We start from the raw sequence: 14,953 nt of genomic DNA, 5'->3' as shown, positions 1-14,953 counted from the left end.
TGCATCTGACCACTCAGCTATGCATGTTACAGCATCTGAAAACTAGACATTTGCAAAAAGACCTAATTGAAATGTTTAAAGTTCAAATGGGTTGAGAAAATAAATGCTGATTGCATCCTCTCAGAAGAGCTATAGGAGGCCATAAATTTAAATTGGAAAGGAGTGCATGTAGGACAGAATGTGCTGCAATTTTCCTTTGGCCAGAGGGTAACTGGTTGTCAGAATAAATTTAAAGGATTAGTCAAATTATACTAAAAGTAATTATTCTGACATTTCAGATAGTACTGGATTATGCCTTATGTACACTGACATGCTGTATACAGGGTGTCTCAAAAATACACGGCATATCTTCAGGAATGAGTTCCTCATATGTAGACAATAAAAATATTTTATATCAACATAGTTCCGGAAATGCTTGATTCCCGAGTTATTAACCGGAATGTCTTGTACGCCTGCCTTTCTGTACTTCTATATGCCTGCCATGTGAGTTTGTTTGGAAGTACATGGGGCCCAAATAACTTATCACCAAAAACACCTGCCCAGATGTTGAGGCTGAACCGCTGTTGGTGATGTGATGGAAGAATTGCATGTGGGTTTTCCTCAGCCCATACATGCTGATTGTAAAAGTTTTGGATTCCGTCTCATGTGAACTGTGCTTCATCTGTGAATATCATTAAGGCAGAAAAGTGAGGAGTTGCACCACACTGCTGCAAGGACCACTGGCAGAACATTACTCGTGCAGGGTAATCTGCTGGTGACAAGGCCTGTACCCGTCGCAGATGGTAAGGATACAGTTGGTGTTCTCGTAACACTCTCCAAATAGTCGAACGTTGAACAGCCAGTTGCATTGCTATTCTGCGTGTGCTGATTCCAGGAGTGGCATGCACAATATCCAAAATCTCCTCCTCTACTTCAGGAGTTGTTGATCTTGGTCATCCTCTGTTGGCAGCACAAGGTGTAAAGGTCCCATGTTCACAAAGGCGGCGATGGATACCTTCAAACGTTTTCCTGTCTGGACATCTTCGTTCTGGGAACCTTTCGTGATACAAACAATGAGCCTCCAGAGCATTGCCATCTGCCAAACCGTACATAAAGTGCATATCTGCTTGCTCCTGATTTGAGTATGGTCGGAATGGAAAACCACCAGATTCTGTCAGTACCTTGTGATGAAGGAAATCATCTGCGGGAAATAAGACATTCCGGTTAATAACTCAGGAACCAAGCATTTCCGGAACTATGTTGATATAAAATATTTTTATTGTCTACATATGAGGAACTCATTCCTGAAGTTATGCCATGTATTTTTGAGACACCTTGTATATGAAAGAAATTTTCAGATCCACTGTTCATTGCATCTAGCTTCACAACAAAAATAGACTTTTTTTTGCATGGTATATGGAAATGAGAATGGATAAATGTTAAATGGATATGGGGGGGGGGAAATCAAACTAAATGGAAAAAAAATATGAAGTATAAAACAGAAATCTACATTTAAAACCATCCTTCCCTATTAAACAACAGGAGTCAGAACTAGAAACAAAAAATTCCCTTAGTCTATACAGACAGTGATGCTCATTTTGAGATTAATGTTTGCTATGTTTGTATTTGAGTTTTATTATCTGTTGTTAACATAATAACTGCATCAGTGATTAATCCATATACAAACCAAAACAAAATTTTTGTCTAATAATTATATACAGTGATTGCAAACATCTGCCAATACCAATTATTATTATTTTTACTATTTTACTCACCACAATTAGTTCTCTAGCTTTTTCCCATTTCAGTTCAGCTATCAGATCAATAAACTGATGGAGGAGGAATCCAGCAATGCCTACCCAGAAACCAATTAAACCCATCATAACCCATCGATCCCAGTCTAATCTATAAAGATTTTGAAATATAAATAAATAGTTAATGGCTAGTCTAGATTTTCAGAATATGAATAGGATTAAAAAAAAAAAAGAAAAAAAAGTAGTATACATATAAAAACCTTTTAGTTTTTAAACTAAAAGATTTAAACTAAGATTTAAAGAAACTAAAATGTCAGAAAACACCAAAAATTAAGACAACATTTGTGTCTGTGTGTCTGGTATTTGTGTCTAGTGTGTCTGGTATTTGTGTCTAAGTGTGTCTGGAATTTTTCCTCAGGCATGAAAGATGAAGTTTATATCCTGAACCTTGTCAGCCAATTTCAGTAGGAGATTATGCAGGGCTCATGAGGTTAAATTTTTCACAGCATGGTCTACACTTGTTAACAGAAGCAGCTGCTTTTCTGAAGACAAGATACACTTGAACAGAAGTGCAAAAATATTTGTGTGGGCAAAGGTAATCACATATGATGTGTTATAAAAAGACAGGCTCTCTTTGCATATTTAATAACTAGGAGTGCAATTAATAAACATGATGAATTTGAGGTACTGTTCATGTCAACAAACATAATAGGAATATCAGAAAAAAACGTGGATTTTTTTCTGATATTCCTATTTTCTGATACAGTGAATGCAGAATTTGAAAATGATAAATACAATGTGTACAGAAAGGACAGACATAATGAGGAGCAAGGAGTGGATAAGCTTTTAGTTGACAAGCATATAGCTTCAAGACAATCCATTTGATAACTACACTGGATCAGTCTAGTATGACGTTAAGCATTGAGAAATCATGAAACATGATACTACACAATGGATATAAGACCAATAAGTGTTTGTTGAATAAACAATGAAAATAGGAACAGCAAACACCATTGAAAGTTCCCCATCACTGCCATTCACCAACAAAAACTGCCAAGTACCATCAAATGGCACCAAATGTTATTAATTGAGTAACAAACAAGCACTGGTGATGAAATATATTATTGTGTGTGTGTGTGTGTGTGCATGTATATATATATATATACATGCACACACACACACACACACACACACACACACACACACACACACACACACACACACACACACACACACACACACACACACACATATATACAAAGGGTACTAGGAAAGTTTTGCAATACAGCTTTGTTTATTTAATTTTTTCAAAGTAATTTCCTCTACATTCAATACACCTCTCCATCCTCCGAAACCAATCTTTAAACCAGTTCTGCCAAGTTTCCCTAGGGAGTAAAGCACACTCGTTGTCCCAAGCCCGTAGAAGGTCCTCATCACTGGAAAACCGCCTCCCTTTTAGCTTCATTTTCACATGCGGGAACAGTGCAAAGTCGCAGGGAGCAAGGTCTGGACTGTAGGGAGGGTGCTCGAGAAGTTTCAGTCCTGTTGTGGTCAAATATTCGGTGCAGGCTTTGGCGCGGTGAGCTGGAGCATTTTCGTGATGGAGGTACCAGGTGTCCATTCTTGACTTTGGCCGCAGGTTCTTCATAGATCCAATGACTTTAGGCAGGCATTGTTCAGTATACCACTTAGCTGTGACTGTCTTCTGCGTGTCCAAAACGACACGTTCCACAATTCCACTCGATTGGAAAAATACAGCTATCATTTTCTTCTTTACAGATCGGGATTTTCTGACAATTACGGGTGTGTCATCATCATCAAAGACCCAAACTTTGTTTTGAGCCTTGGTCGGCAGATCGTAATAGTACAGCCAAGTCTCGTCACCTGTCACGATGTTGTTCACATACCGAGATTGACCCTTATCAAACTTTTTTAACATCTCCCGGCACCAAGTCACACGTCGTGTCATCTGCTCTTCAGTCAGTTGATGCGGCACCCAAAGAGAACAAAGTTTCTTCACGTGCAAATGATCTTGCAGAATCGAACGAATTGCTGGTGCATTTAGGCCCAAAGTATCCTCTATTTGTTGGTAGGTCACTCGCCTGTTTTCGTCAAGCATTTTCCTCACAGCAGTAACGTTTTCCTCCGTAACTGACGTTCGTGGCCTTCCCGGCCTCTCAGAATCCTCCAGAGTGAAATTTCCCCTTTGGAATTCTCTATACCACCTGAATATCGTTGTATGATGTGGACAATCATCATCTAGTGCAAGAGTCATTTCTTCTAAGCACTGGTCTATGGTTAAACCACGCACGAAATTATACCGCAAAACTGTCCTTATCTCATTTCGTGACCACGATGCCATTGCAAGCACTTTACACTCTCACTACTAATGAATAACTGAGCCCATCGACTTGGCGCGGCAGCTACTATGCACGTATGAACATGTCTCAACATGCAGCAACAAGCAGCTTCCTGTGATTCATTGTTGCGTCATATTGCAAAACTTTCCTAGTACCCTTTGTATATATATATGTTAGGCCTACTGAAATTAACAGGTTATACTGTACATTGTGTGACTATTAATCCTGTAAATGAATCACTATTATTTACAGAAATTCCAATTCTCATATTTTTTTTTAGCATTTTATAATTATTGTTTATCTATATTGTATAGATAACACTGATTGTTAACACTGATTAATAAACTTAACACTGATTGTTAAGTTTATTGTTGTTAATTGTTGATAATAGTAAAATATCAATAATATTTGATATTTCTCTTTTGCAGAGCACAAGTTTTAATAACTACTGTATGCATTCAGCACTTGGTGCGAACTATTCTCACTTACTACCAAGTAAAATTATTAGTCACATGATGTGTATATAAAGAGTGATGCTAATGACTTCAAGCAAGAGCAACTGTTACAAAAAAAAGAGAATAAAGAAAGATTTGTGACATGGAAGTATGAGTCTGAATAGGTTTAGAGAGACTAGATAAGTTATTAGAAGGATGGGCAATGAATGGTCAATGTTGAAAAAAAGTCACGAGTTAGGGTTAAATTTGAAAGTGTCTGCAATCCTGCCCAGACACGATAGGAGGGAGTATATAATGAGAGAGACTTGTTAATCAATTCGGCCCTGGAGAGATTGTGCAGGGCTCGTGGGATAGAATTTTTCTCAGCGTGGTCTGTGCTTGTTAATAGGAGAGATTGCTTCTACAGGGATGGAATACACTTAAATAGAAAGGGTGCAAGAATATTTGCTGATGCTATCGAGGCAATGTTAGGTGGGTCGGAAAACTGCTAGCTTGGGTGGGATTCACAGACTAATAGGTTAACACTAGCCGCAGGAAGAGGTGGAAAAGATTCTTGCACTGCTTCTATTGGAATGAGCAGCAGCCCAGAAAGCCAGTTGCTGGGGATTTCAGGAACTGCTAGGGGCCATGAAACAAGTAAATACATGGGCTGTGTTAGAGTAACTAAGAGTAAAAACAGGTGCATGTATACTTGCATGAACACCAATGCTAGGAGTATAGTAAACAAATTTGATGAATTTGAAGTGCTGGTTAAGACATCAAGGCGGATATTGTTGGGATATCAGAGACTTGGTGCCACTCAGATATAAGGGATGCAGAACTGGAATTTGGGGAGTACAATGTGTACAGAAAGGATAGACAGGATAGGAAGGGAGGAGGGGTATCCTGTTAGTTAAGAAACACATAAAATCTAAGGAAGTGCAATGTTGAGTCAGTTTGGTGTGACATAAGCACTGGGAAAGCAAAAATGAGGGTAGGAGTTTGTTATAGGCCTAATGACTCTGGTGATTATAATGAACAATTATACAGAGAAATAGAGTGGGACAGTAAATCAGAGTCTTATAATGGGGGATTTTAACTTCCCAGATACAGACTGGAACTTGTCACTCGCACACTAGCATGGCTTTTGTGAATTTATTGGATAATTTTCTACAGCAGCATGTTAGAGAGGCAACAACAGGGAGTTAAACTCTTCATCTTTTTATTTGCAGTTATTATTCATGCATTAAGAATTTACAGATAAAGGAACAACTAGGTAGTAGTAATCACAGTGTACTGATGTGGAATTTACTTAAAGATGTAACTACAATCAGGGGTAAAGGGAAGGGTTTTTTCTTTCGTAAATGCGACTACAATGGTCTCAGAGATTTTTTAGGTTCTATACAGTGAGACCAACTGATGATGTTACCAACAGCAAATTCTAAATGGGAAGCTATCAAGGAAGTAATCTTGAAAGCTACTAGACTTTTTGTTCCAATTAAGAAATGCTGCTCTAGGTTCAGGCCCAAATGAATGTCAGATGAACTAATGAAACTCGTGGCAGAGAAGAAAAATGCATGGGATGCACATAAATTGTCAGGCAACACAGAAGCCTATGGTAGGTACAAGCTAGACTGTAATCAAGTCACAAAGAAGGTTAGGCAAGAGAAGGCAGATTATGAAAAATCTATGGCAAAGGATGCAAATAAGAATAGCAAAGACTTCTTTAGCATTAGCATTAGCAAGGGCACATGATGCAAGAAAGCAAGCTTATATAGCATCAGCCAAAAAAAAAAAAAAAAAAAAACCAACCCTTATTTCACCCATCCCCTAGCTCCAAATGTTTGTCAAGTTCTGCCTTGAATCTATTTTTAAGCTATTAACTTCTACAACGACAGATGGAAGTTTGTTCCAGCAATCAACCACCTGCTGGCTAAAAGCAAACTTCCACACATCTATCCTACAACCGTCTTTCCTCAATTTGAATTTATGCCCTCTCAGGCGTTTATTCTGAGCAAGAGGAAGAATCCCATCAGCATTGAGCATGCTCAAACCATTCAAGCTTTATACACCTCAATCAGATCACCTCGCAGGTGTCTAGTCTCCAGACACTGTAATTTACAAAACTTAAGCCTTTCTTCATAAGAGCAACCCTTTGTTCTGTTCGCTAATCTTGTTGCCCTTCTCTGTACTCGTTCCAAAAGTTCTACATCCTTCTTAAAATGAGGGCTCCAGACCTGTATACAGTACTCAAGGTGTGGCCTGACCATTGCCTTATACAAGGGGATAATCACCACCTTATCCCTGCTAGAAAAATTCCTGTATATCATTGACAAGACACCGTGACTTATATAAACTCTAAAAGGAAGGGGATAAATCAGATTGGTTAACTTGATATCAATGGTTTGACTGTAGATGATCATTCTCAGATAGCTGCCGAACTAAATGCGCATTTTGCATCTACATTCACAAATGAGGAGTTATTCAAGGAGGAGAGGGCCAGATGTTTATCAAACTCTAACAGGGAGTTAAATGATTTTGTAATAACTGAGAGCAATGTGGAGGAGAAATTGTTGTTGAAGTTAAACATAAGAAAGGCACCTGGGGCAGATGGGATCTATCTAGTTATATTATAGGAGGCAGCAAAGGAAGTAAGCAAACCCTTAGCCATAATTATGAGAGCATCCTTGGACTTGGGGGAAGTCCCCACGGACTGGAGATGTGCATATGTATCTCCAATTCACAAAGGGGGATCAAAGGGTGACACAAGTAATTACAGACCTGTTAGTTTGACTTCTGTTCCAGGGAAAATAATGTAGTCACTGGTTAAAGAAGCATTGCAGGATCATTCAGACAAGACTGCAGCAATAATTCAGACACAGCATGGGCTTGTCAAGGGGAAGTCTTGTCTGACTAATTTGATTGGATACTATGATGTGGTCATAAAGGAACTGGATGCAAAAAATAATTTTGATATCATATACTTGGATTTCAGGAAAGCTTTTGATATGTTGCACATGGAAGATTCTGTACAAATTAGAGCAGTATGGCACTAAGGGTAAGTTTCTACAATGGATAAAAGGATGGTTGAGTGGGAGAAGACAGAGAGTGGTGGTCAATGGATACTGCTCTTCGTGGGCTAATGTTATTAGTGGTGTCCCTCAGGGTTCGGTGTTGGGCCCATCATTGTTTTGTATATTTATCAATGATATTGATGAAAGTATATCAAGCTTAATGTCAGTTTGCAGATGATACAAAGATTGGCAGGGTTGTTAATAACAGTAATGACAGTATGCTGCTGCTGCTGCAGCAGGATCTGGAAAAGTTGGGTAGATGGGCTGACAAGTGGCAACTGAAGTTTAACACTGATTTGTCAGATCAGATGACTCTTTTTCAGTCATTCAATGTTATGTTCAGGAATGGTGCTCCTGTGCTCACTGCAGGTGGAGATGTAGATGCGGGTCAGTCAACATAGGAAAATGACCAGGTTGCTACTCCATAGGCCTATCTGCAAGAGCAGCCACTGGATGGTTTGCTCGGAAACATTTCTATGTGCACCCTGATTGTAGTCTGTCATTAATTGGGGGATTGTAAGCTGTCTGTTGTCCCAAACAGCAGGAGCCAACCACTGTTCACCTCGACTGTCAACCAGGGGTGGTCTCCCTGTATTGGCACATTTGGTGGTTGTGTGTCCCTCTTTGGACTCCCTCCACACTTTCACTATGGTAGCCCTTGAAACAGACGATAATGCCTGTGCTTGTATTTGCTGAGATGCCGGCTTCTCCCATTCTAGCACCGCAAATCATTCCCCATTTAAATTCTGTCAGGTCCCTCCTTTTCTCCATTGCAGGATTTGTACTGATGAACTGACAGGCACTACCTGTACCATCACTATATATGCTGTGCAGGTTGGCAACATCACTCCTAGGTGATGTGGGATGCATTCGTGTAAGGTGGTCACATTGTTTTGACTCATGAGCGTATATTTAAACACTGTTAATTAAGTAAATACACTTAAGAAATCTGGAACAAATCGTTGGAAAACTAATACAGAGAACGATTTGGAAATCAGTACAAAACTTGAGTCATCACATACCTTGCTGGCTGTCTGGTAATCCAATCTCTATATATCTTGCTATGGGGAGGAAGGTAGTCAAGACTTTCATATTTTTTTAAGATTTCCCTCTCTTTTTCTGTGTATTTGTGATTGACATATGCACTCTCCAAATCCCTTCCCTAGTAAAACAAAAGGGAAAAAAATATATAATACTAAATTCAAAAATCCCTGGTAAATTCAAAACTCTGAATTTAAATTATAATAATAAAAGCCAATGAAATATTCTTAGAATAGTTTTAAAATACAGTAGCCTCGTAATAAATCAACATACTGATTGACTATTAGCAGTGATGATCTATTTATTTATTTTTAAGTAATATTCTCTTTTTATTTTGTACTTCTCCCAGCCACCAAACCATATAATATGAATGAGTGAGAAATTCTAATACAGTAAACCCCCGCTATTCGCGGGAGTTACGTTCCTGAGAAATGCCGCGAATACTGAGTTATGGCTCCCATAGTAATAAAGGGGTTCTGTTCCAAAGTATGAAATATATAAGAAAAACTAGTCTAAAATTTTGTCTATGTATGTATTATATGTATCTTCATAATATGACTACGTACATAGACAGTGCATAGTGAAATGCAAGCATATGGCATCGAAATGAAAATAAGAAACAATTTAATATTAAATGTAATATTTATTAGAAATTTCAAACCAGCGTCTTTGCTAGCTAAAAAACTTATCCCGCCAGTGCTATCACCAGTTTCGCTAAAGTGTTGATAAAGGAGTTTTGCCTTTTCATGAATGATGAGTGAACTTAATAGAATTTTATTTTGAGTTCGGTCTTCTATCCACAGATTTAAAGCTTTTTCCAATTTAACATTACGAGTTACAGAGAAAATTTTTGAAGCAATTAGCGCGGTTTCACGGACACTACAGTGGATTTTTTCTTCCGATTTTTTGATTGATCGTACCGTTGACTCATTGATTTTATGTTTTGCCACTGAGGAGACACTTTCACCATTAGAAATTTTGTCTAATAACTCAATTTTATTCGCTAATGTCATCACCTTCTTTGATCTTTTCACATTTCCCTTGTTATTCGTAGCCATATTTTTGTACAGGTTAGAAAGAACTTGTCCACAATAAAGTCACTTTCTTCCCGTTAGTCACGTTAACACACTCGAAAAAGTCTGTTTTACACTGAAAAACGGTAGATTTATCACTTTTGTAAGTTTATCAATTTACAAAAAGATAAATTTTATTCAATTTATAAGCATATAAATTAAAAGCAGACGACGAAACCTTCCATGACAAGCGCATAACACATACTGAACAAGGATTATCGAGAAACATCCACGCTCGCGATTTTATCACCCCTCTCCCCCTACCCACTGAGCGCTGTTTTGACCAGGAAAGATAATTTTAGCCACGCCCATGTTTTTTTTATGGCGGAAAATGTTCACGGCGCTTTAAAATTCACATTTTTTCAGGTTTCGTTTTATATTAAATCAGCGACCGCGAATACAAATACCGCGAATAGCGGGGGTTTACTGTACATTTTAATAGCAAACAAATGATAATATGATAATCAATTTCTTTCTGTTTTTAAGCTATAAGCTATTGAAGCATTTGTATTGAAGCTTCAATAAACTATTGAAGCATTTGTATGTTGAATACAGCATTGGCTCACTCTCTCTCTTCCTCCTCCCCCCTTTTTTATAGAGGAGTATTTTCATTTGCAATTGATTTCCTCAGCCTACAAGTTATTTTTGGTGGAAATTTTTTCCCGCCAGAAAGTGCAGTTCAAGGTATCTTGGTCAGTTAGACCTCGAGCTGCACACATGCATTCCCATATTCCATCTATCCATGTCCTCCTAGGCCTTCCTCTTCTCCTTCTTGGTGGTACCCATTCCAGGACTAGCTTTGGGTATCTGATTTCTTGCATCTGTTTTACATGTCCATACCATTTTAAACGCTTCTCTTCGATAGTAGCAATTATATTCTTTTCACATCCATTCTCTCCCTCTTCTTCATTCCTTTTTTATCTCTCCTAAAAGTTCTTGCTCAGCATCTCCAAAAATCCATTTCTGTGGGGAGCAATTTGTTTTATCCTCGCCTGTTCAAAGTACAGGACTCAACCAGGGGTGGCTCGAGCACTGGCACTGCGGCACTGCAGCACCCCTAACGTTTTAAATGTAGATATACAGTGAACGGAGTTATATGAAATTTTGTGAAGAACAATGCAATGTAATGAATATTTTTATTAACAGGACCTGCTATATGAAATTTTGTGAAGAACAATGCAATGTAATGAATATTTTTATTAACAGGACCTGCATAGAGCATGTGCATCCTCTATTTACAGTAATCATTTCAATAATAAACGAATAAAAACATGAAATCATTTCCAACTTTGAAGTTTAATTGACCCAACCTTGTGTTGTTTGGCATTACAAGAATGCAAAATGGGATGACCTACGAGATTTATTTTCTTCTTTTCCATGGTTGGATTACTGTTTCAAAACTTCTAATGTCAACGTTTGCTCAGATCATGTCAGTGAAATTATTCTTGTAAGAATGGAATCCTTTATTCCACACTCCACTTTAAAATCTGGTCCTTTACTTAAAACTTGGCTTTCCAATAAATGTGCTAAGGCTATTCAAGAGAAGAACGTTGCATATCGTAATTGGCTTGTTTCCACTTCTTCAGTTTCATTTTCTGCCTACAACAAAGCTCGCAACAATTGCAAAGCAGTTATTAATTAGTCCAAACTAGATTTTGAACAGGCTAAGAGTAGAAAATTTGCTTCTTGCCCTAATGGTAGCCCAGCATTCTGGTCTCTTGCCAAAGCTATTGGCCGCAACTTTTGCCCATCTTTGCTCCCACCTCTGTCAAAACCAGATGGTTCTGTTGTCACTTCAGCCAAGGATGAAGCTGACCTGCTAGCATCCCATTTTCCTTCCAACTCATGTATTAATGATCTTGGTAAAACACCTCCCACCATTCCCAACACACTCCATTCAATGCTTTCTGTGGTCTTCCGTCAAAAAAATGTCAGAAGGATTTTGACGAATCTTGATGCTAAGAAAGCTCCAGGTCCTGATGGTATTTCTCCACTTGTTCTCAAAACCTGTGCTCCTGAACTTACTCCTGTTCTTTGCCGCCTTTTTTCACTTTCTTATTCCAAAGTTGTTTTTTCTTCTGCTTGGAAATTTGCTGATATCTAGCCAGTTCCTAAAAAGGGTGACAAATCCATCCCATTGCAATTACTTCTACTCTTTCAAAAGTAATGGAGAAATCAATTAACCGCCAACTCTTAAACTATCTAGAAACCTTCCGTCTGATCAACAATCACCAGTATGGATTCCATCAGTGATATTCTGGCGATACTGGTGATATTCTGGCTTATGTTACCCGTTTATGGACAAATTCAATGGAAACGTTTGGTGAAACATAAGCAGTTGCTCTTGACATCTCAAAGGCTTTCGATCGTGTTTGGCATAAAGGTCTTCTAAACAAGCTTCCATCTTATGGTTTGCCAAATGTTTTTTTGTAATTGGTTATCCAGTTTTCTCTCTGATCGCTCAGTGAGGTTGATGGTAGATGGCTCTCTGTCTTCTAACTTCTCCACTAATGCTGGTGTCCCCCAAAGGTTCAGTTCTTTCCCCCACTCTTTTCCTCTTGTATATTAATTACCTTCTTCCATTGACTAGAAATCCTATCCATAGTTTTGCCGATGATAGCACATTGCATTCTACTTTCCATTTTGAGAAACCTTGTCCTGCTCAATCAGCTTCAACTTCTCAAAAATCTGCTACCAATTCCTTAAATGCCGATCTCCTGATAATTCTCCAGTGGGGCAAAGACAACTTAGTTGATTTCAATCCTTTTGAAACTCAGTTTTGTCTTATATCTCGCAAAAAGGATTCTTCTGCTCCTATGCTTACCTTTGATGACACTCTGATTTCTATATATCTCTTTTGGGGGATTACCTTGACTTCTAACTTCTCTTGGCACAAGCACATTACAAATATTGCTTCCTCTGCATCTAAAAAACTTGGTTTTCTCTTTCGCTCTCGGTGTTACTTTTCTTCCAAACAGCTGTTCACTCTGTACACATTGCAAATCCGCCCTACCATGGAATATTGTTCCCACATCTGGGGTGGTGTCCCCAAAACCTCTCTCAGGCTTCTAGATTCCATTCAGAAGAGTGCAGTTAGGTTAATTAATGACTCATCTCTAACAGTGTCTCTCCACTTGCTGTCTCATAGACGTACTGTTTCTGCTGCATGCCTTTTCTACAGATACTTCCATGGGCACTGTTCTTCTGAATTGGCTTCTATTATTCCCGCTCTCTCTTTCAAAACAGTCCGAACACATGCCGCCACCAGCCACCATCCATTTAGTGTCCAACTTCAAACTCACAGAACCAACTTTTCATCTTCCTCGTTTATTCATTCGACTGCTGTTTTCTGGAACAACCTTCCTTCATATGTATTTCCTGAAAATTACAGTCTACAGAAGTTCAAGTTTAATGTCAACAAATATCTTCTTTCATCTTCTCAACCTCCAACCAAACCACGGTACCAAGTACTATAGGTTCTACTACCTCTCGTGTTTGGAGTTTTCATAAAAATAAAAAAAAATTAACAGTAGGCCTCACTATGCCCAGGCAGCGACACATTTTGCATTTCAATGAATATGTAGTAGTTGGTTGCCATTGGCAACCAGCATATTGGCAACTTGCCAATATACATTTTTTATAGGTGAAACAAATCAAAGTCACTGTAAAGAGTGCAGTGCAGATTTCACCGTTGGCCACGATGGGTGTGTAGCTACAATGTCGGCATCTTTTTGTTATTCACCCGAATTCCCATTAAGTAACTAAATAATATCAGTGTTAAGTCAATGCTCAACGTTCAACAGTGTAATTATGTGATTATAGCTTAATTGCGAACTGAGCTTGAACTTGGTAAGTTGAAGTTATATTATGAGGTGATGTGCAAGTAAAACATTATTTCTATGAAACCGATTGTGTGAAATCTGATTCGATCATGACAGTGAATAAACTTCAGCAACTTAGTTTTTCACAATTATCTCTCCAAGAAAAAAATGCGATTAAAAAAGAAGGCCGCCCCACACCAAAGATTGAAATTTCTCAGCGGGGAATAAGTAATAATAAGAAATATATTCACAGTTTTAAAACTGAATGGTACTAAAGGAAAGGTTGGCTTTGTGGTTGTGAAGTTAAAAATGCATTGTTTTGTTTTCCATGTTTACTGTTCGGAGGTGACTCAACGTGGACAAAAAGTGGCTTTACAAACATAAACAGAATGAAAGAAAACTCTAAAACATGAGAGTTCGAAGAAACATATTGATAATGTGATTTTGCTATCGCTTTTAGGAAGGGTAAATATTAAAGAACAGCTTGGTGAGGCCTACAGACTTTCAATCTGCAAACATAACAGAAAAGTTACCAAGAATCGTGAGGTATTATCTAAAATAATAGACTGCATTTCGTGGACAGTTTGAAATTCCTTTACGTGGACATGACGAAAAAAGACGATTCTAAAAATCCAGGAGTATTCAGAGGATTAATAAATTTTGCCTGTACATTAGATTCCAATTTAAAGAACCATTTAGAAAGTAATGCAGCATTTAAAGGCATTTCAAAAACTATTCAGAATGATATTCTTAACTGCTGCAAATATGCCAGGATCAAATAAAAAGAGAAATTAAAGAAGCTTCATTCGTAGCTGTCATGGCTGATGACACAACAGATGTTTCAGAACATATACAACAAATGGTAACTGTCCTGAGATATGAACTGAATGGAGACATTTTTGAGCATTTTTTGGATTTTTTCACTCCGGAAAACCAAACAGCAGACAGAATATCGAAGTGCATTCTAGATCAGTTAGACATAATTCTCAAAGGAAATACTCAAAAACTGGTTACTCACACATTTGATGGTGCAAGTGTGATGAAAAGCAAGAAAGGAGAAGTTCAGGTTAAAATAAAAGAAGTGTACAAAAATGCACATTTTATTCACTGCTGTGCACGCCAAATAAATCTGATGACGAGAAATGCAGCAAGCAGTACCTGAGATTCAAGAATATTCTTTTCGAATCTCATGTCGATACCAACGTTTTTATTGAGATCACCACAGCATCTCTCTGTTCTCAGAAAGCATATGGACAGCTGTGTTGCCTGTGTCATTCCCTATAAGATAGAACTTCAATATATGCACCGTGAACAGCATTTTGAATCCCTAAAAAAGTGCATGGAGGAACTACAAGCGACAGCAAACGCAGATAAGACAATTTCAGAAGCAACTGGAATTTTGTACATCTTGAGTAAT

The 14,953-nt window shown here is 38.1% G+C and overlaps 1 protein-coding gene across 1 annotated transcript in view; it reads right to left on the bottom strand.

Moving 5' to 3' along the window:
* Positions 1-14,953, bottom strand: part of LOC150078817 (chloride channel protein C-like) — a 111,003-nt gene that overhangs the window by 83,414 nt on the left and 12,636 nt on the right. Inside the window, exons 3-4 of the mRNA XM_090382926.1 lie at positions 8,624-8,763; positions 1,758-1,884 (exon numbers count right to left, since the gene is read on the bottom strand). Coding sequence (XP_090239052.1) covers positions 1,758-1,884; positions 8,624-8,763 — 267 coding nt within the window. The remainder of the gene's footprint in view (positions 1-1,757; positions 1,885-8,623; positions 8,764-14,953) is intronic.

The sequence above is a fragment of the Mastigoproctus giganteus genome, chromosome 10 (genome assembly GCF_048544385.1).
Source record: "Mastigoproctus giganteus isolate SK-2022 chromosome 10, ASM4854438v1, whole genome shotgun sequence".
Classification (NCBI taxonomy): domain Eukaryota; kingdom Metazoa; phylum Arthropoda; class Arachnida; order Uropygi; family Thelyphonidae; genus Mastigoproctus; species Mastigoproctus giganteus.
The sequence above is the reverse complement of the archived record's forward strand: the minus strand, read 5'-3'. Positions and strand labels throughout refer to the sequence as shown.